The sequence below is a fragment of the Rhagoletis zephyria genome, unplaced genomic scaffold, assembly GCF_001687245.7.
Source record: "Rhagoletis zephyria isolate East Lansing unplaced genomic scaffold, Rhagoletis_zephyria_1.1 Rzeph_scaffold_01718, whole genome shotgun sequence".
NCBI classification, from domain to species: Eukaryota; Metazoa; Arthropoda; class Insecta; order Diptera; family Tephritidae; genus Rhagoletis; species Rhagoletis zephyria.
In genome coordinates, this window is record NW_016158802.1 from 29,872 (window position 1) to 53,060 (window position 23,189).

General features: G+C 39.8%; 1 protein-coding gene across 1 annotated transcript in view; it reads left to right on the forward strand.

Moving 5' to 3' along the window:
- qua (villin like protein quail) overlaps positions 1-23,189 on the forward strand; it is a 38,380-nt gene that overhangs the window by 10,908 nt on the left and 4,283 nt on the right. The window contains exons 2-7 of the mRNA XM_017618824.1: positions 13,954-14,163; positions 14,259-14,461; positions 14,528-15,113; positions 15,170-15,493; positions 15,557-16,516; positions 16,575-16,796. Coding sequence (XP_017474313.1) covers positions 13,954-14,163; positions 14,259-14,461; positions 14,528-15,113; positions 15,170-15,493; positions 15,557-16,516; positions 16,575-16,796 — 2,505 coding nt within the window. The remainder of the gene's footprint in view (positions 1-13,953; positions 14,164-14,258; positions 14,462-14,527; positions 15,114-15,169; positions 15,494-15,556; positions 16,517-16,574; positions 16,797-23,189) is intronic.

Below are 23,189 nucleotides of genomic sequence, written 5' to 3' on the forward strand. Positions count from 1 at the left end.
ATTTTACTTATATTTTGGCCACTCTGAGTTTAGTTTTTGAATTCACCCGCGATGCAAATTTACATTGTTAGATCTAATTTTCACATTTAATTTTTTTACGAGCTTTGGGAATATTTAGAAATGTATCAGCAGGGGGTCCACCGAAACCGGTAAATTTTTGAAAGGGGTCTACGTGAAAAAAAAAAGTTTCGGAACCTCTGATTTAGATAGTTAACTTTTTACTGCGCATGTTTATTTTACGAGGAGAAATCATCAAGAGCCTAACTCCGTCAGAGTGAGACTTTAACCCAAACTAAACTTCCTACCGTCATGTACCGTTCCCCTTCCGGTACAACCGTCAAGGATTTCGTCGGGATTATAACACTGTGTGACAGATAAGGTTATAGATCTATTCTCCTCTTCTCCTTTGGCGTTGTAACCGCCAAAGCGATTTTGGCCGATTTCAACAAAGCACGGCAGTCGTTTCTCTTCTGTGCCAACTGACGCCAATTGGAAATGCCAAGTGAAGCCAGAATACTTTCACAGCTGGAGCGTCGGTGTCCATTCGAACGACATGGTCAAGGCAGTGGACCCGCTGTTATTAAATTTGCTGCACTATGTCCATGTCGTTGTAATGCTCATACAGCTCATCGTTCCATCGTCTACGGTACTCGCCGTCGCCAACGCGTAAAGGCTCGTAAATCTTCCGCAAAATCTTTCTCTCGAATACTCCAGGAGCCACCTCATCGGATGTTGGCGTTGTCCATACTTCTGCGCCATGGCCATAGACCCGAATTGGCTTACTTGGATCCCCATCGCGCCACAAAAAGCGCTGCGAGTCGTACTTGGGAAAACATTTATTCGATGTCTCCAGCGACGGCAACGACTCCCTGTCGGAATTTAATAATGATTGCACCTTCTCAGGTCCCTTGAGTAAGGCACTGTTGAGTGACGTGCTGTGCGTAGTTTTTCCTGCATCAAACACGACAACAGCTTCTCCGAAATGTGGCAGGTACCATGTTGTCGGCTACAAAGTATCGACTTTATCCATCGACATCTGCCTTGCATAACCCTTGTTGACATATTTATTGATTTTTCTGATTTAGTTTGCGGCGAACTGGCTATCATCCTTGCTTCGATGTTCAATAAGCGCTTCTTTGCTGTGCTATAACTGCCTAGAACTTGATTTCGTCTTTGCGCCATAGTAGGCAGAGCTCTTAACGGCTTCCGTTGCATTTCGTTGTCTCTTGCAAAATCTTCTTTGCGTGGCTATCGTCGTCCGAATCTAGGATGGCGTTGACCGTGATTTGACGGGTACTGTGTCAGCGGCGATGTATTCTTCCACAACCTTATGTAGTTGCTTCAACGAAGTCGCTGCCTTAAATAACATTACTCGTGCTAGTATGTTTGCGCCACTCTGCGTTGGACCATAAACCACCCAACATAACTTGGTTTTGGCGGCAATTGGTTGGTTGGGTCCATTGTCGATGACCTCATTCGAGAATTATCCAACCCGAGAATTAGCACTGACTTTACGCTTTTATAGTTCGGTAATGCTAATTTACTCAAATGACTAAATTTTTTTTCTCGAAAGATTGAGTTGGCAAATTTAAATTATGTATGGTTATCACATGGAGTGCAATGGGGTATAGTCATTGCGGTGGGTATGCAGTTACAGTTGCATGGCTATACTCAATCCCGACTCTTGCGTCCTCATTCGCGCACTCTGGGCAACGTGAGCAACCCATGTGCGAGATGCGGTAACCAATCCGAGTGGAGCCTTGGGTCACGGCAGAAAGAGAGGGAGCTTCGGTGGGGCCACTCTGACTTATTCGGTTTAAGGGCTCACTGAAGTCTGCAGCGTCTGTTCACCAGTAGGTGCGGCTGCAAGCGGGTGTCTGCTTGGAGCAAGCGGCTCGCTATATAAACGTGTATTTGGTTGCGAAACCACCCCCGTCCCAGCAATGGGTTGTGCGCTGGGCTTGGGACCCGCCACGTAAAAACCACTTCCAGTGAAGAAGCAAGGCAAAGCCTCGGATGAGACCCCCCCTTATGATGACGACCACGGCAAATGTTTAAAGGACTACGATTTGAGGGCATGCACCTGGAATGTCCGGACCCTTAATGGGGAAGGTGCCTCTGCCCGGCTGGTTGATGTCCTCGTAAGGACAAAAGCTGACATCACCGCCATCCAAGAAATGCGTTGGACGGGGCAAGGCAAGCAATGTCTGGGGCCTTGCGACGTCTACTACAGCTGCCATGTAAAGGAGCGCAAATTCGGTGTTGGATTTGTGGTGGGAGAGAGACTCCGTCGCCGAGTACTGTCGTTCACCCCGGTGGACGAGCGTCTAGCCACAATCCGCATCAAAGCGAGATTCTTCAACATCTCGCTCATCTGCGCCCATGCCCCGACGGAAGAGAAGGATGAGGCATCCAAGGATCTCTTCTATGAGCGCTTGGAGCGCACGTACGAGCGCTGCCCCCGTCATGATATCAAAATCGTGCTTGGCGACTTCAATGCCAGGGTGGGCAAAGAAGGGATCTTTGGAACCACCGTCGGAAAATTCAGCCTCCACGACGAAACGTCCGACAACGGATTGAGGCTGATCGACTTCGCCGGGGCCCGAAACATGGTAGTATGCAGTACTAGGTTCAAGCATAAAAAGATCCATCAAGCTACCTGGCTGTCTCCGGATCGAAAAACGAGAAACCAAATCGATCATGTTGTGATAGACGGAAGGCACGCTTCCAGTGTTTTAGACGTACGCACACTCCGAGGCCCAAACATCGACTCGGACCACTATCTTGTTGCAGCCAAGATACGCACCCGCCTCTGTGCAGCAAAAAATGTGCGCCCAAATATGCAAGGAAAGCTTAACGTCGAAAAGCTGCAATCACAACAGACAGCCAGCGCTTTCGCTACTCGACTCTCACACCTGCTCTCAGAGAGCACTCTTCAACAAACCGACATATGCGAGCAGTGGAACCACATTTCCCGCTCATTAAGTACCGCCGCCGAAGAAGTAGTCGGATTTCAGCGAGCCCGAAAGAACAACTGGTACGATGAGGAGTGTCAGGAAGCTGCAGAGAAAAAAGATGCCGCCTACAGGGCCACGCTGCGATCGGGCGCAACGCGCGCTATGTGGGACCGCTATAGGGATCTGAAGAGGGAAGCGAGACGTATTTGCCGCAACAAGAAGAGAGAGGCAGAAATACGTGAGTGCGAAGAGCTTGAAATGCTGGCCGACAGGAGGAATGCCCGAAAATTTTACCAGAGAGTTAGGCGACTTACGGAAGGTTTAAAGACCGGGGCGCACTCCTGTAAGAACAATAATGGCGACCTAGTAACTGATGTCCAGAGCGTACTTAAATTATGGAGGGAACACTTTTCCGCCCTACTAAATGGTAGCAGCACGGAAAGTTGTGGAGAAGAAGAACCCGAGCCCGCAGTCGATGATGACGGAGTCGACGTTCCACCGCCTGACTATGACGAGGTACGTATAGCAATAACGCGGCTGAAAAACAACAAAGCCGCTGGAGCTGACAGCCTGCCAGCTGAGCTATTCAAGTACGGCGGCGAGGAGTTGATAAGGTGCATGCATCAACTCTTGTGCAGAATATGGTCAGATGAACGCATGCCCGACGACTGGAATTTAAGTGTGCTCTGCCCAATCCACAAGAAAGGTGACCCCGCCATTCGCGCCAACTACCGCGGGATCAGCCTTCTAAGCATAGGTTACAAGGTCTTATCGAGCGTATTGTGCGAAAGACTGAAGCCCACCGTCAATGAACTGATTGGGCCTTATCAGTGTGGCTTTAGACCTGGCAAATCCACCATAGACCAGGTATTCACAATACGCCAAATCTTGGAAAAGACCCGCGAGAAAAGGATCGACACTCACCACCTATTTGTCGACTTTAAAGCCGCTTTTGACAGCACTAAAAGGAGTTGCCTATACGCCGCTATGTCTGAATTTGGCATCCCCTCAAAACTCATACGGCTGTGTAAAATGACGTTGAGCAATACCACCAGCTCCGTCAGAATTGGAAAAGACCTCTCCGAGCCGTTCGCCACAAAACGGGGTTTCAGACAGGGCGACTCCCTTTCATGTGACTTCTTTAATCTGATGTTGGAGAAGATAATAAGAGCTGCAGAACTGAACCGCTCAGGAACAATTTACTACAAGAGCGTGCAATTGCTGGCTTATGCCGATGACATCGACATCATCGGTAACAAAAACCGCGAAGTCTGTTCTGCCTTTTCCAAGTTGGATAGGGAAGCAAAGCGCATGGGTCTGGTGGTAAACGAGGACAAGACGAAGTATCTCCTGTCATCAAACAAACAGTCAGCACATTCGCGCCTTGGCACCCACGTCACTGTTGACAGTTACAATTTCGAGAAAGTAGAGAATTTCGTTTACTTGGGAACCAGCATTAACACCGATAATAATGTCAGCATTGAAATCCAACGTAGAATCACTCTTGCCAACAAGTGCTACTTTGGACTGAGTAGGCAATTCAGGAGTAAAGTCCTCTCTCGACGTACGAAAACCACGCTCTATAAGTCACTCATCATGCCCGTGCTGGTATATGGCGCAGAAGCATGGACAATGACAACATCCGATGAGGCGGCTCTTGGAGTGTTTGAGAGAAAGATTTTGCGGAAGATTTACGGGCCTTTACGCGTTGGCGACGGCGAGTACCGCAGACGATGGAACGATGAGCTGTATGAGCTTTACAACGACATGGACATAGTGCAGCGAATTAAAATACAGCGGCTCCGCTGGCTTGGTCATGTCGTTCGAATGGACACCGACGCTCCAGCTCTGAAAGTATTCAACTCGGAACCCGCTGGTGGTAGCAGAGGAAGAGGGAGGCCCCCACTGCGATGGAAAGATCAGGTGGAGAAGGACTTGGCTTCACTTGGCGTTTCCAATTGGCGTTAGTTGGCACAGAGGAGAAACGACTGGCGTGCTTTGCTGAACTCGGCCAAAATCGCTTAGGCGGTTACAGCGCCAAAAAAGGAAAAAGAAGTATGGTTATCACATTTTTAATTGCAATATTTGAGTCTGGCCCTCTTGTTTCAAATGAGACCATGCGCGATCTTTCTGTTGACTTGTTTCCGCCGTACCACTGCAGCGACAGTAATGACGATTGGCCTTGCAGGCTCAGGCTTGTAGCGACTTTCTCGCTTATCAGCGAAATCGACGTCCAGCGTTGCATAAGTCTCCAGCTTTCCTCGTGGGCCACACAAGGTTACAGGTACGAACTTATATAGGGTAGACTGGTTTTCCTGACGACAACTGTAGGCATTCTCTACTTGATTGACTGTAGCTTCATTCCTAGCGTGCAATAATTTGTTGTGTTTTCGTTGGCAACCGTTGATACCACACTCGGTTGTGCGTTGACAAGTTAATAAATTATGTCCACCATCAAGAAACCCAAAGCAAAATTGATGGGGCTTAACTACGGTCCATCTGTCGTTAACGTTACGAGAAGCGAAATGACGACCACCTGTCAACGTGTGTGCTTGACTGCATTGCGGGCACCGTTTCGGATGACGACGTTCATCATGAATCTCGCTGTTGTGAAGCAGACGGCGAGTACCACCTCCTGCTATTGCTGCTTGTCGGCTACCTGTGACTGGCTGGTTTGCTTGACGCGTATGCACAGGCGAATAGGCCCTGTCAGCTACTCTTGGCATTAGCGATATAACTGTGGCTAATTCGCTTAGCAATTGGGAGAAGTTTTCTACAGTTGGATATGATACAATTTTGGCGACACACTTACCCTATTCATACTGCTTGGATAGCGGTAGCTTGGTGACCAACTGATCCAACAGCGTAGGGTTCATCAAGTGATGTCAAATATAGGCGAAAGATGTAGTATTGAGGCAGATGAACAGGCGGTTGGTTGGGCGGCACTAACGTTGTCGGCGCTGGCGGTGTCACCATCGATGAAGGCGACTGCTAATGATGGCCGGACATAATGGCTTCTTTGCTGTTGGTTGACTGGTAGGGAATCCGTGGACGTTGGCTATTCCCCACGTAATCCGTTTCAAATCGTTCACGTAGTTGTTGAAGCAGGAGTACCCATTGCCTCAACGACAGTTTCGTTCAGCTCAGATTCACTCCCTGAATCTACTCGACGGTTTTGACTCATATTGGAACGCGTTCGCATTAGCACCAGTGATGGCAGATTGTGGGTAATTTCCCTATTTGAGGGATATTTGGCAACAAAAATTATTAAAAGGAAAAAAAGGGACATTTCAATTAAAAAGGGGATTTTCTTTTGACACAGGTATCGATGCATACTTGTTAAAAATTCAAGAATATTCGACACTCTTACGTAATTAATAGTCCTAAAGATGTGATGTGGAATGAAATGATATATACATAATTATTAAAAAGTTTAAGGACAATTTTGAAAATTTTCTCACGTTAACCAATTCAAGAAGAATCTTTTCAATTGTAACTGGTGTTTCATGTGGTGGTGCTTTAATTTTAAAGTCACCAAAAAATTATATTGGCTTACACAATGCAAATAATTTGTAACAGTGATAGTTTTAAGGATTGCCAGTAAGTATACATCAATCACAAAAACACAAATGTACGTATGCACTAGTTACATTAATATATAAAAAAGTTTCTTCGAAATCTTGGGTTTTAATAAACACTGAAGCTACTTTATGAATGTAGTAGATGTTTTTAAATTCTTTTAGCCCCTTAGTGAGTAATCTACCGATCTTTGAATTTCGAAAAATATTATATGTGTGAGGGGGGGGTCTCATCCGGGGCTTTGCCTTGCTTCTTCACTGGAAGTGGTTTTTACGTGGCGGGTCCCAAACCCAGCGCACAACCCATTGCTGGGACGGGGGTGTTTTCGCAACCAAATACACGTTTATATAGCGAGCCGCTTGCTCCAAGCAGACACCCGCTTGCAGCCGCACCTACTGGTGAACAGACGCTGCAGACTTCAGTGAGCCCTTAAACCGAATAAGTCGGAGTGGCCCCACCGAAGCTCCCTCTCTTTCTGCCGTGACCCAAGGCTCCACTCGGATTGGTTACTGCATCTCGCACATGGGTTTCTCACGTTTCCCAGAGTGCGCGAACGAGGACGCAAGAGTCGGGATTGAGTATATCCATGCAACTGTAACTGCATACCCAGAGCAACGACTATACCCCATTGCACTTTACATACTTATACATAATATACTATATTGGTTCAATAATAAAACATCTCAAAGAAAACAATTTAAAAACGGCGAAAAACTTTACATACTTATACATAATATAATATATTGGTTCAATATGGGTATTCATCTAAACGGGTAAATTCCGCGGGACCCCCTAAACTTCGTAAGTAAACCGGTTTTCCATACAAGTTTATGAGGTATACGTGGTTACGCGGTATTCACACGTTTCGATGAATTGCCCTAATAAGCCCAGCATGGTTTCATGTGCAGAAGAACACGCAAACACGATCAGTTCCGAGTACTCAGGAACTTTCAGTGTAGAGTGCTAGTTAGGGATTGTAATGTATGTCTATCGGTATGCCTCGATATTGACCTCCTTAAAAGGCCAATGTTTTAAAGAACGCAGCAAACGGTTCGTAATCGATTAATTAAAAGCATGATATATACANTGTTTCTATCTATCGATTGTGAAGATATTATCCGCGAATTCGCAGCTGAAAAATCAAGACGTAAAGAACTGTGAAAAAGAAGTGTTTGAAAGAGGGTTTTTGTTGAATACCTTATCCATGCTGATGTCGAATTTGTTAATTCCGTTATGTATTTCATTATTAACGAACTATATTGTAATAAAGCACTGACAATAACAATCATATTTGATATATATATATATTTTTTTTTTTTCGTGAAAAAAGGGCGGCAAGTTATGAATTGCCTAGGGGCGGCAAATATTTAAATCCGCCACTGCATACATGTGTATTTAAATCCGAGTCGTCTGTTCATTTTAATATGTAATTTCATTATTATTCTTTAAGATAAATTTTCCACTATTTTGTTTGTTTTTATTTGATAAATTACTCGTATTTAAAATCGCAAAATTTTCTTTACAATGAAGTGCATGTTGCTCCCATCTTCTTATATATATATAAAAATGCTGTGAAAAATGTATAGTAACTCATCAATTGAGAACGGCTGGGCCGCTTTGGCTGAAATTTTTTTTAGTTGTTTGTAATTGCTAGGAAAAGGTTTTTACGAAAGAAAATTTTAGGAAAACCTTCCGGAAAAGTTGGGAAATTGCAAAAATCGAATTGATTTTTCGTATAGAATTTTGTGGGCTATTGTTTCGGAATGGTTTTCGAATGGAGAAAAAGAAAATTTTTGGAGGAAAACTTGCATAATTCTGGGAGAACGCGAAAATTTTGAATTTTTTTCGACGAAATCTCGCATTTGATCGCATGATTTGATCTAAATGCTGTTTTTGACAGATTTTTTTGTGCTTATTACATATCCGTAAGCATTAAATTTCCATCAGCTCCAGATTTTGAGAAAAACGAAGTCAAAATGTCAAAAAATATTGTTTTTTTGCAATATTTGAGATGTTCTAGCAAAGAAACAAAGGGTGGTAGAACCTTTTACTTAAACTTAGATTAAAGCTAGAACCCTCGACTATTGTACCCTAAAAATTCCTGTGCTAGAACCTTCCACTTAAGCTTATATCAAGGCTTTGGCTTCCGACTACAATCCCTGAAAATATCATTCCTGCACCTTGATCCTACGGGCACCTATAGTCATTTATTGAAAAGCCAGCACTGCTTTTTACGAATTCATTTATTTTTTCAATAGAGGCATTTCAGGATTTGGATGAAAGTTGAAGAGATTGAAGGTCTAGGTGACATGAATATACGTGCAGCATATTTTGCCGATATGACGTAGGGTTGCCTATTTTCACGGAACTTAAATTTTAAGAAAACCTTATACATAATGTGACCAACTATTTCGTAGCTCAAAGAAGTACTGGTTAGGTTGGGTTAAGTTAACGCCGCGAGCCGATTACTAAATTTCGATCCCTGAGAGCTCAGTGGTTGTTTGGAAGTCCGAGCCAAAATGCTTCCATCTTAGCCTCGCGAAAGTTGGACAGTCTAAAAGAAAGTGTGCAGATGATTCCACTTCATCTTCATCTTGACAGCTAAAAAAGGATCAGTTGAAATTCCTAGTCTCACGGCACGAATACCAATCGCACAATGGCCTGTCAGAACCCCAACCGCTAGCCCTTGTGAGGTAACGTGCTTTAAAGTTCCATATACAAATATTTGCTGCAGCAGAGAAACGTCTTCTTTTCCTTTTTTTTGTCAATCCCACAGGCGCCGTGTTCAACATATATATGTATGTTAAGCGCCAGTGTATGTGTGGTTCCAAGTGCTCCACTAATTCTTATTTTACGAGTGTAGCCTTCTCTAGTGAGTTCCACCAGACAAGGGCTCCATAAAACAATATAGGCTTAAGTCTGGTTTCCTAGAGCTAATAAATTAATTTGGACGAGAGACGTCACCTTTTACCGATAGCTTCCCTACAGCAATATAAAGCAACCGACACCTTTCTTACCCTTTCCTCTCTGTTAGGCTTCCACCACAGCCGCCTTTGATCGCCCACCTAGTTACCTGGTTCAGGTAGCCTTGAGCCAGATCCTAAAGAAATCTAGAAATCGTCCCTTAACCAAAAGTTTCATATCATCTACACAGGCGAACAGCCGAAAGCCCACTTTTACCAGTTTCTCTAGAAGGTCGTTTACAACCGCAATCCAGAGCAGTTTGGAGAGAACACCACCTTGTGGAGTGCTTATAATGACTCTGCACTGAGTGTAGGCGCTCCCCCACTCCGCCGCGACAGTTCTGTCACGAAGTAAGCTGAACGTAACACTGACTACCCTCCAAGCCTTGGGGATGTACTCGGTCCTCACGCAGTTTGCATAAATAGGATCCAACCAATAGCACGACACCTTCAGAGCCCTTTGCAGCTGCGCAAATATGATGCCATTGGTCGCCGGCGACTTTAATGGTTTGAACGAATTTATCGCCCAGGCCAAGTGACAATCGTCCAGAAGGTCGGAGAAATACAGGACCTGGGGGGAGATTCTGAAACCACGTAGCGGCAATTTTCGAATCGCTATCCGAAAATTGTCGCTAACCAGTTACAAAATCTCCCTCCTGAAATACAAAATATCGCAAAGAAGTACATTTGACTGTACTTCGAAGTACGAAGTACAAGAGCGAAAAAAGAAGCACTGTACTTCCGAAAGAAAAACGGTTGGTCACACTAGTTATACATACCTTTCTTTAAAGTGCTGTATCTTGGAAACCTTTTAACGAAACTTACTGAAAAAAAGTATTTCTTCCGTCTTATTATGGGCTTTAATTGTACATTTTTTACATTAATGTGCAACGTATAAAAAACAAAAAAAATAAGTAAAAATTTTTCCTTTTGATTTTTTTATAGCATTTTTAAAATTTTTTATTTTTACATACAAATATTGTCTATAATGTCAACCTTAAGTACCCAAATGGGCGTAATGGGCTACTTATGCGTATGGACTCTAGATCGTCTAACGCTCGAGCAGTATGATAAATAGACATTGAAATTTTATGAAATAGTATATTTTTTAAAAGAGGATAGGTGTGTAAAAACAAAAAAAATATGAATAAATGATATTAACTTTACCAAAGGTCTGAAATCATGAAAATCCCTTCAAGGAAATGGCAGAATTGAACTTTGTTGCAAGTTTACATGGGAAATCTGCTTACAACGTGATTGGAGGAAATTTTAAGAGACTAGCAGCTAGAGCAAGTCTTCAACTCCTGATGTTACAACAAATTCGTACACCCGAAGCCCTCTACCAATGGGATGCTGTATGTTTCCAATAGGATGCCTGTAAAAAAAATAACTGCAACTAAACTTTCAGTGGACTTTTTTTCGACTATGACTACCTGCCAATTATTTTAATCCTACTTTAAGCTAGTTTAAAATGTTAAATAACATCAAGTTAACATAACATAACATCAATAAGTAATTTTTTTTTGTCAATGTTGTGGCTTATTAACATTTTATTTTTAATATTTTTATTGAGCTTTGCACCACGATTATTTATTAGGAAAAATTGAAAAGCAACAAAGTCTATTTTTTTACACTTTCACCACGTTTTTCTCAAAATCTGGAGCTGATGGAAACTTTATACTTACGGATTCGTAATCAGCACAAAAAAGTCTACCAAAGTTTTGCCGTATTTATATAAAGAGAAGCTCCTTCTTTTTATAAGAGGTGATCTCGCGAACGGCTGTACCGATTTGTTTTTAATTTTGGACACCTCAAATATCACATATCGAATTTTTCATACCGTATATCTCTGGAAGTATTTGTTGCGGAGTCCTGGAGCTTGGTATTGAAATCAACCCTATGCTCATGGAGAAAAGTGTGGGCTATTGGAAAAGGGGGCGAGGCGCCTTCCAAACATATTGAAACTTTTACCTGCCTGTAAATATATACACCCACCAGAATATGTCCCCGTACAGTGTTTCTTTTTAATATTTGCAATCTTATTCATGATAAATTTTTTACCAAATGGCATATAAATTAGTATTTCAAAGTTTTTACAATATTAAGAAAAATTCGACAAACTTTCACCAAAATTTTAAACTTTTCACCAAATTTTTAGTATGCAGTTTTGTAGTTCACTCAATTTCAGTATAATAAAGTTAAGTGCAAGTTTTAAGTGGCTATAAGCTACCGTTAATTTTTGATAATTTTTTTTTTGCTGATGATGTTGCGCATTTTCTCCGTATAACGAATGCGTGATAGTTTTTTTTTGTATGGAAAAAAATGTCGAAAAGCGTCAGTATGTAAAATACTTATTCTGGTGGGTGTATATAATTTTTTGGTACGTGTGTTTGTGTGTGAACTCCTCCTCAACGACCAAAACGACTTTAATGAATTCTTTTATGTGGGTTTGAGTAGGTCCCTGTATAGTTTAGATTTACAACTTAAAACGCCAGGTGGCGCTGTAATCGAGTCATTATTCAAAATCGTGTTTGTGATTCTATTTGACTCATATTCGAGGTATTTATGTATTGGTAACGATAGGGGCAATACTATAGCAAAATAAAATTACTAATTTACTTCGTTGATGTAAAAGCTTGTCGGCGAATTCAGCGTACATGCATAATTGGTTAGGTATGTATGTATATGTATCTATGCAGATATTTAAATGTCGGATTGCTATTCGCGCGACAAGCTTTTTTAAAAACGAAGTAAATTAGTACAAATTGTTAGTAATTTTCATTAGAGTTTGAATAACTCCTTTCACTAAATGGCTTTTAGTAACTTTAACGAGACCTTAACTTATTTTATTTTATTCGTTTTAATGCAGTTTTGACAAAATTTTCTTGCTAAAAAATCTTTGTTACACTATTTTTTTTATTCCTTTCATTGTACATGTTAAATAAAAGCTTGTTTTTAAAAAATATTTTTTTTACATTATTTTATTTTATAATTTTTAGTCCATTTATAAAAGCGTTGTATATTAAAAAGTGTTATTTTATTTTATGTACAAAATTTTGCAATAGATATTAAAATAATTCAACTTGCAATGAAAGAGAACAGAAGACTTGGCAAGCAAAATGTTGTTTGCTTACGGTTTGTATAAACATACATATGTACATATAGCAGCAGTTAATTTTATTTAAAGAAATGGCGTGTTGTTGTTGTTGTGGTTGTAGCGGCTACAACAACCCCGCCCAGATCGGTTGGTATCTCAGTCGTTGTCGTCAAGTTCCACTAACGGCAACCCTAGGAAGCGTGCAGCTTCTGTGGGATCTGTCCACAGGGACAGGGCCGTTAGGGTTGTCGGGTTTTCCGGGCATGCGAAGAGATGGTTCGAGTCATGTGGGGTCTCGACATGTGGAGTCTTCTAATTCTTACAGCGAGGTTCATATCTAGACTAGGTTGATATCAGAATTTGCCACAAGTAGCTTTGCTACACTATCGCCGACAGCTTTAACAATTTTATAGTGGTTTTACGTTCTTTGGCAAATTACGCTCTGTTAGCCATAAATCTTACTATTTTTTGACCGCCTTTGAATCAAGACCCCTGGACCATATGGGGAATTCATTTATATTTTAAATTGCATTGTCATCGTGATTGGAACTATGCTGAAAATTTCAAGTCTCTAACTTGTCGGGAAGTCAGTTTAAAATCGATTGGAAATTTCCGCGATTTGCGCGGGATGACCAAGTTAAATAAAAGCTTATAAAAAGATACGCAAGGTGGCGCTGGAGCCGAGTTATTGCTAAAAATCGTCAAAGTCAAATTACCACCGTTAAATCAACCATTAGAACCATTGCGGTCTGTGCTTTACGGCAACTAAACAGAATAAAGACTATTCTTGATGAATACCTGCAATTGTAAGACATTAAGGTATTGGATTTCTGTGGGCCAATGATACTCCCCAGTTTGGAAATTGCCTCCAACTATACTATACAGATTCAAGGACGATTCACCATAGAACCTGATCATTGTTGTCGCAAGGGCGTCCTCCAGGCATAACGCTTTCGTCAGGTTATTTAAGACGGCAATGGAGGATATGCCTTATGTCGACCACAACGTGAATTGGTGGCGAAAACGTTGGGTCAAATGTTTCAATAAAAAAATTAGTTTTGGGCGGGACGAAGTTCGCCGGGTCTGCTAGTATTAAGTAAAAATAACACACTTGGATGTATCACTTTGGGAGACATCGCTTTCTGCTCCCAAGAGAGTTATAATGGAATAAAAAAGAAGAAGATCTCTCTTAGTGTTTCGAAAAAGGGTCAAAAGGGTTTTGTTGGTAACTTTGAAAGATCTCCGAACTGAGTAATAGTAGAGTAAAAAAACGAAAAATCTCGTTTATTATATGTATATATGTATATGTATATATATCTTTATAAAACGGTATTTTCATTTTTTCATTGATTTCCAGGAAGTCTGCTCAAACTCCATATCTGATATAAAAGTGGACGCATCTTTTCGAAAAATTGCAAAAAACGCAATTTGTTTTCATATTTGGAAAATCGAAGAGGATCGTTTGGAAGCTGAGCCTAAAACCCAATATGGCAATTTCATTGACGACTGTGCGTATATTATCTACGCAGCTGGACCAAAGGGCACTTACGTCAATCAGGATACAATTGTAAGTAAAAACATTTACACAAGCCTTCTAAAGCAATATATTTATTAAACATACATACATATAAATAAGTGTATAACTTCCTTATGTTTACATAGACACGTGAAACCAAGGCTGGCACGTATCTAGATCGTTTCATACACTTCTGGCTGGGCGAGAAAGTATCCGAACAGAAGCGTTCTAATGTCGCGCATAAAATCCAAGAGCTGGACTCATACTTTAACAATGTAGCTACTGAATATCGCGAGGCGCAGGGTAACGAGAGTGCACGCTTTTTATCCTATTTCAAAAAGGGTTTCACGTAAGTTCCTTCCTGAACGATATTATATATATACATATTAATACTGAATATGATTTACCATTACAGTATTCTTTCAAGCAATTTGGTTGGTTCAAAACTTATGAATCGGCTCTATCAACTTCATGGTCGCAAATGGCTGCGTTGCATTGAAATGGACAGTATATCGTGGGACTATTTCGGCTCCGATTATATCATGCTGCTAAAAACAGAGTCAAATGCTTTTGTTTGGATTGGTCGCTCGAGCAGTTCAGCTGAACGACGCAGTGCTCTCGATTGGGTAACAAAGTTGGGAGTAAATGCCAACGATGTAACAGTTGTAGACGATGGGTATGAGCAATCAATGCCGGAAAAGTTAAAGAATCAATGGAATTCATTTCTACCACTAAGTCAACGTGTAGTAAGTCAAATATCGGCAACACCCGACAAACACCACAACAACAAACTGAAGATCTATAAATGTGGCTATCGTGGTACCCGGCTGCATTTGGATCAGCTGGATGTGGCTATACCGACAAAAGAAGACCTAAGTGATACGACTACAGCTTATGTTTTGGACGATTGCTTGGAAGGCGTTTGGCTATGGGTGGGCAATATGGCGCCACACCAGGATAAGATTAGCGCTATGGGTAATGGACGGGCTTTTGTGAAAAAGGTAGACTTTAATTGGCGAACTATTGAAGCATAAGTGATTTAATGTTTTTTTTTCAGAAAAAATACCCCTACTCAACGACTGTTATACGTGTGATTCAAGGTCATGAACCAGTAGAATTCATACGACTCTTTCCAAGTTGGCAGTCAGACGCTACAGAGTCTGCAACCCCAATAAAACCAGTCTCGAAAATATTTAAACGTTTTGATGCGCTCACACTCAGTCAACGTCCGAAAATGGCCGCGGATACGCAGCTTATTGATGACGGAACTGGCGAACGAAAGATCTATCATGTAACCAAAGATAGGGTGATCGAAAAACCGCAATCCAAGGCGGTTATATTTTTAACCAACCACTGTTATGTGGTCGAATACACAGTAATGGTAAGTATATTGCATTGTGGTATTTAACAAACGAAAAGTCCAAGTACCCCTTGTTTTTCTCAGCTGCCAACTACAAGTCTTGCCGATGCCCAAAATGTGGGCGTCAGCACCATCATCTATCAATGGAGTGGGTCAGAAGCCAATACGGATGACATATCTCACTGTGAGCGTTTCGCTTTAAATACCTTCGAGAAGCTCCAGCAAAAAGCTATGTTTGTTCAGATGACTGAATATGATGAAACACCACATTTTTTACAGATCTTCGATGGCAAGCTAATTATACTACAAAGTGAAAAGACCATGTCGCATCACAATAACAACATAAACTATATTAGCAGCGAGTTGGCACTAATAAATCGAGATTACTTTGTTTTGCGTATCTATGGCGACACTAGCTACAATTCCAAAGCTGTTGAAGTATACCCTTTGACCTCGATGAGCGCCAGAGATTGCTATGTAGTAAAAACGAGCCATGTTTGGGTGTGGTGTGGCCAAAGCTCGACGGGTGATGCACGTGAGATTGCAAAAAATGTTGGCAGTCTGCTTGGCGAATGCTCGTTGGTGGTTGAGGGTAAGGAGCCTAAAGAATTTTGGCGTTCGGTCACCTTATACATGTCGCAGCCTCTGATCAATGGTAGTAGTATTAGTAACGGATCACCGCAAAATGGTTCTTATGTAGGCAACAATAACAATAATGCGACAAAGTCCCGTCTGCAGCCGCAGCTATTTTTGACTTGGTTGCAGCGTGGCAAATTCAATGCCCAGGAAGTTATTGGGTACGAGCAAAAAGATCTCGCGCCGGAATCTATTTATGTCCTAGACACTGGCTTACTTTCGTATATTTGGATAGGCAAACAAGCCTCTACCTATGAAAAGGATAAATATATGAAAATGGTTCAACAATATCTGGAGTCCGTGCCTATCGCTCGTCGACCCACCACCGCGGTAGCAGTAATTCGACAGGACGATGAGCCAAATACATTCAAAGGTTTATTTGAGAACTGGGATTATAATTTATGGACTGTAAGTGAAGATTTTGTGTAAAACATTGGCTATAAATAATTGCCTTAAATCTTTTCAGAATTACGTAAGTTATGAACTTAAGCGGCAGGCTTTTATGAAACCAATAAATATGTCAAACACAAATGGCACAATCACGAATGGAATTAACAGTAATGGCATAATACCATCAGTTATGAAAAATCACCAGAAAGACTTTGACCTCCATCATAAGTATCCGATTATGATATTGCAGCAGGAACTCGATTTATTGCCACCAGAAGTCAACCCTTTGAAGCGAGAGGTAATTATTAACAGGGAACGCAACAATTACCTTGTTATGATACAAATCATGACTTAACGCTGCAATTTGACTTATGGCGTTTTCGTTTCTACAAAAAATTTTCCTTCTAATTGCCCTCTTAGTATTTGTGCGTAGAGGGCAAAGAGAAGGTAACCTTTTTCGGTAGAAACGAAAGCACTATTAAAATGTATGGACTTACATATGAGCCGTTTATTTTAAAAGTGGCATAAGTCACCTTTTCAAAAAAAATCTAGATAACTTTGGACATCATTCTACGCGAAGATTTGGGCGACTCTGCCTACGTCAAGCGTTCGAGGAACTCAATTTTGACAATCAGTTGCTAATCAAAAGCAACATAAAAATTTTTACTGCACAATTTCTGCAGTATTTCATAATATTTTCAGTTGTGCAACAGCAACATTTCATCAAGAAGGCAACAAAGCTGCAATATTGCGGTAATTATTTCATAGCTCGAACAAATCCTTTGTTCCGCATGCTTTCCGGGCTGTTTCGGTAATTAGAGCATAAAAATAAGTTACTCTCTTACAAGTGTAAAAAATGTGTCAAAACATGCCAAAACAAGCATGAGGAACGCAAAAAACCACAATTCGTGCCCGGAGTCAACAAATTAGCTGTTTCACTTGTTTTGGTTTTTGCGATTTCAAATACTTACTTCACTGCGAGCAGATGCAACATTTACGAGCATTTATTTATATGGCTAATAAAATAAGCAAACACCTACAGTTTCTGAAACTTTAGTGGCATTTTCTATTTTTATGTTCTATAAAATTTACATTTATGCTGTAAACTGAATAAAAAATATAAACACACAACCAGATAACCAGGCAAGTGTGAACTACCAGAGTGTTTTTTTAAAACTTGACTTCAGTAAAATACATCGGACAAAATTGGTATGTCAGTAATTTTTCGTAACTTTGAAAGTGGCATAAGTCACTTTAGTAATAATAGATTGGCGCTTAGGCCGTAATTATGCTACCAATTTCGATTGGCAATCACAGTGCAATTTTTGTTGTGCACAACGCGGAGTGAGAGAATTTTCGAACTCGAACAACCAGCACGATTTGCTAAGTGAACCGAACAGCAAGTACGCCAATCTTTCAGGGTTGCAATACGCTAATTTGTATTAGTATTAAATATTAAAAAATATGTTTACATTAGCATTATAAAATAAATAATAATAATAGATTGGCGCTTACACATATGTTAGTGTTTGGCCGAGCTTCTCCTCCGATTTGTGGCGTGCGCCTTGATGTTGTCACACAAAGCGGAGGGACCTACAGTTTTACGTCGACTCCGAACGGCGATTGCATTTTTATAAGAAGCTGTTTTTCATGACAGAAATACACTCGGAGGTTTGCCATTGCCTGCCGAGGGACGACCGCTGTTAAGAAAAAACCTTTTCTTCTATATTTTTTGCGATGTTGCTTTGACCAAGGTTTGAACCCAGGCGTTGCGGAGTGGAAGCGCGCACTGCTTACCACTTAAATATTACTATAAAAATGTTATACTAAAAAATTTTTGACGCGTTTTTAGTTGCACTTTTACTATAGTGCTGCCATTGTGTGTAAAATAGTATGAAATGAAAAAAGGCATTACTTGAAAAGCAGCCGTGTGTTCGCCAATCAGCAAACAGAGCGTTACCACTTCTCGCCAACCACCTATTTTTTTTTCTTTTGATTGCCAATTAATATTGGTGGTATAACGGCCTTACACAAAAATTAGTGTTTGGTAGAGCTTCTCCTCCAATTTGTGGCACAAAGGGGAGAGACGTACAGTTTTACGCCGACTCCAAACAGCGATTGTATTTTTATGAGAACTGTTTTTCGTGGCAGAAATACACTCGGAGATTTACCATTGCCTGCCGAGTGCCGACCGCTATTAGAAAGAACTTTGTTTGTTGTTTTATTTTTTGTTGTTGGGTTGAACCGGGATTGAACGCGAAATTATTTGTACTGAGAAAATTTATACTGAATTTAACCTAAGATATCAAATACAAGTAAATCTTCCCGAAAGTGAGCATCAATATGTTTAAACGTCCCAAGGCCCAAACCCTTAAATATATCAATTTAAAAACAAACATTTGAGATTACCTTTTTTAAGATAAATATTTGCCTTTTTTGCCTTTTCTACCCTTAATTGTAAGGGCAAAGGAAAAAGCCCTCATTCCTGATAGGGTTGCCACATTTTAAAACGGATTCTCGATAGAAAAAAAGCAGTACATGACATAAAAAAGGAGTACAATTTTTTTTTTTAATTTTTTGTGCAATTTATTGTTACAAATTACCATTAATCAGGTACAAACAAACAAAGATATCTTAGAAATTTTTTTCAAAGCAACCATAAATGTGAAAAATAAATAACTATATGGGTTGGCTTTCCAATAGGGACGGTTGTTAAAGAGATGGTCATCGATGAGGGAGTGGACGTGGCACCTTTTTCGACCTTTTTGGAGAGGGCATGAACCGCCATTGAAAAAAATGTTACTCCCGACCACCTAGGGCCCCTATGGGCCCCAGGGACCCCTTAGAAAAATTGCCAAAAGTCACAATTTTCACTTGCGTCCACAGTATTTTTGCGTAGAATTCGGTTCTCAGTGACCGCTCTTATAGGAAAGTTTCCCCAACTAAAAAACTAAAAACTACAAAAGAATTCCAGACTCTTCCTGAATGTATGGTCATTTTTTTAATTTAAGCCTTATAATTAATTTAATATGTTTCTGATTTTTATACCCGAGCGCCCTGCCCCTAAGGCCATGCTTACACCTTTTCACTATCACACTTAACTTTGCTTACTAAGTAGTGTTTGCCACAATATGAATGGCAAAGTACAGCGCGCAAAATAATAACTGTCGCACAGGTTTTTTGTAAAATAAAAGGGCTCTTTATAGATTTTATGTTTTTTTTTGTTAACTTTGTAAATATTTTACTTTAATTTTATTAATTGGTTTTCAAATTTTAATCCTGATTTGCATTTGCCAGCGTTGGGAGATAAGTACATGCGGCACGAACCTCTTTTTCAGGTGTATTTTTTCTTAGATTTTGTATAAAAAAAGAAGAAAAAACCTGTATAGGGTTGGTCGAATGAATGCCCTCCTAGTCACCAGTTTCGAGTCTTTTCGATTGCTAAGTATGAGGCCTTTTTTTGGACAAAAGACGGAGTATAAAGGACCCAAATGGGGGAAATTAGCCTATGGTTACAGAAGATATGTAATAAAGTAACCGACGAAGACTTGCGCTTTTCTCCCAAAGCCAAATGAAGGTTAAATTTAAAAACTATAAAATAACTACTTTTTTTACTTGCGCTTTTCTCTCAAAGTGTTTACCGCCAGTAAACCCAAATGAAGGTTAAATTTAAAAACTATAAAATAACTACTTTTTTTACTTGCGCTTTTCTCTCAAAGTGTTTACCGCCAGTAAACCCAAATGAAGGTTAAATTTAAAAACTATAAAATAACTACTTTTTTTACTTGCGCTTTTCTCTCAAAGTGTTTACCGCCAGTAAACCCAAATGAAGGTTAAAATTTAAAAACCTATTAATAAAATTGAAGTAAAATCTGTGGATAATTAACAATAAACTACTGTTTCGCAAAATCTATAAAGGCCCCTTTTATTTTTCAAAAAAAAAAACTGTGCAACAGATATTATTTTACACCCTGTATATGATAAAATATTAATAGCTGGAAAAAGGAGTTCAAAAGAAGTACAAAGCTCAGAAAGGAGTACATTTCCAGATTTTTTTTTTTTTTGAGTACAAGAGAGTACATTGCACTAAAAAGGAGTACGTTTACTCCCAAAAGCAGTACGTCTGGCAACCCTAATTCCTGATAACGTTTCAGATTTAAAATGACTTGTCGCCACTTGTATCAACTCACGTCGAGCGCACGTTTAGTACATTCAAGGCTTTTATTCGCGAAAATCGAATGAGAATTCTGCCAGAAAACTTGAAAATGCATTTTGTGGTTCAATGTTACTACAACAAGGGATTAAAGTTTTCTGAGTTAAAAACTCGAAAGAAGAAAATAGTCAAAGATTCAAAGTTCAAATTTTTCATATAATTAACCTACTTGTAAAATAAACATTTCTAAAATAAATGTATTTTTTGATTATTTTTCGTATTTTTTTAGTGCCTTATTTTGCCTTTTTTGCGATTTAGTGCCTTTTTCTGCCCATTTCGCTATTTTATTTTGCCTTTTCTAGCCTATTTCGTTATTTTATTTTGCCTTTTTTATAGGTTTTTAGGTCCTAAAAATCCGTTCCCTGGTTATAAATATGGCTCCGGATCTCATGCACTAAAAAATCGAAATCATGCGCATATAATATGTACTGAAAATTCAAAAATATGCGCTGTAAACACGTAAAATATGCAATTGAAAATATTTTCCTCATATATTTAGGGTACAAAAACAATAACTAGGGCAGGACACTCGTACAGGAAGTGTTCGAGTATCTTTTTTGAGCCAGGGTTAACTTCGCAAGAACCTGTTGAAGGGCAATCCAATCCTTTCGGCATGTACACCAACGGGAAAGTGCTATGTGCACACTGCACTAAGTTTGTATGTACCTTCTTTGCTCATTCCTAAGAGTGCTTTGTTTTTAAGTGGGTCGTAGGACATCCAGAACTGCCGGGTAATCCTGTATTGTTCCACCTCTTCTTGGCCTTCTAGTGACCAATTTAAGAAATGTTTGCTTTTATCTCGCTGAGTGAGGCGCCCATGTCCACCGCGTAGGACACATTCAGTACGGAGCCGCACCTTGCTAGTTCGTCCGCTGCCTCGTTTCCGTAATTGTCCCTATGTCCCAGGACCCATATAAGGGTAATTTCGTAGGGGATAGAAGAGAGACTTACTGGTCTCTTGGCTATCCGAGAAGATTATCTGATAAATATATGAGACAAAAATTATATGTAGGTAACTTTTTTGTCAAGAGATTTCACACTAAATTCTGGTGGTTGTAAATCAAAAAAGCAAAAGAATGCAAAAACGACATGCATTTATTGTAAAAAATACTAAAATATGCGCAATAAATATGCGAAAACATGTATTCTTTGCAAAATATGCAAAACCATGCCTTTATTATAAAATATGCGCTAACTATAGAGTGCTATTTTAAAGGAAATCTCATGATTCGTAAAGATAACTTAACCATTTCGATTTGAAGATGCCCAATAAAAACATGAATTTGCATGAGATTCCGAGACCTAATAATAACCATCAAACATTTCATTGGAAGAAAATTTTATTCAACCAAGTCTACGTTTAAGATGATATCTCACTTCTTACTAATATTATAAATGTGAAAGTTTGTATGTTTGGATGTTTGGGAAATCATCACGCGGAAACGACTGAACGGATTTGCATGAAATTTTGTACGCAGATAGCTTATGGGCCAGATTGGTTAATAGGCTATTTTTTAATGAGTTACCACCTGCTGTAAAAGTTAAATTAAATTTATACGCGGAAAAGTCTGAACGGATTTGCATGAAATTTTGCAAGCAGCTAGCTTATGACCTACAGTGGACTATAGGCTAATTTTTTGGAAGAGTTGCCACCTGTTAAACAAGTTTTAATTAAATTAATACGCGGAAACGACTGAACAGATTTGCATGACATTTCGCACAGATAGCTTATGACGTATGTTGGAAAATAGGCTACTATTTTAAGAGTTATCACGTATTAGGAAAGATTAATTAAATTAATACGCGTAAATGACTGAACTCATTTGCATGAAAGTTTGCACACAGATAGCTTATGACCTAGACTGGAAAATAGGCTACTTTTTTGAGAATTGCCACCTGTTTGAAAATGAAATTTTGCTCAAAGATGGTTTATGACCTGGATTGAAAAATAGGCTACTTCCTTAACCGGTTTTCCGATCAGAACGAAATTTAGTACACTTACTACGGATTTCGGAAGGATGGTCTTAGACTGAAAGTAAATCCGGTAACTTAAGGCCCCTCCCATACAAATTGGAATTTTCATATTACATACATATCTCTGGAAATATTTGTGGGGGATAACTGAAACTTGGTATACGGATATGTATGTGAAATCAATGTTGGCATTAATCGATTGATGTTTTAATCAGTTAGTTAATTAGATTAAATTCAATCTGATTACAGCTAATTATGATTAATTTTAATCTGACTAAATNAATAGGCTATTTTTTAATGAGTTACCACCTGCTGTAAAAGTTAAATTAAATTTATACGCGGAAAAGTCTGAACGGATTTGCATGAAATTTTGCAAGCAGCTAGCTTATGACCTACAGTGGACTATAGGCTAATTTTTTGGAAGAGTTGCCACCTGTTAAACAAGTTTTAATTAAATTAATACGCGGAAACGACTGAACAGATTTGCATGACATTTCGCACAGA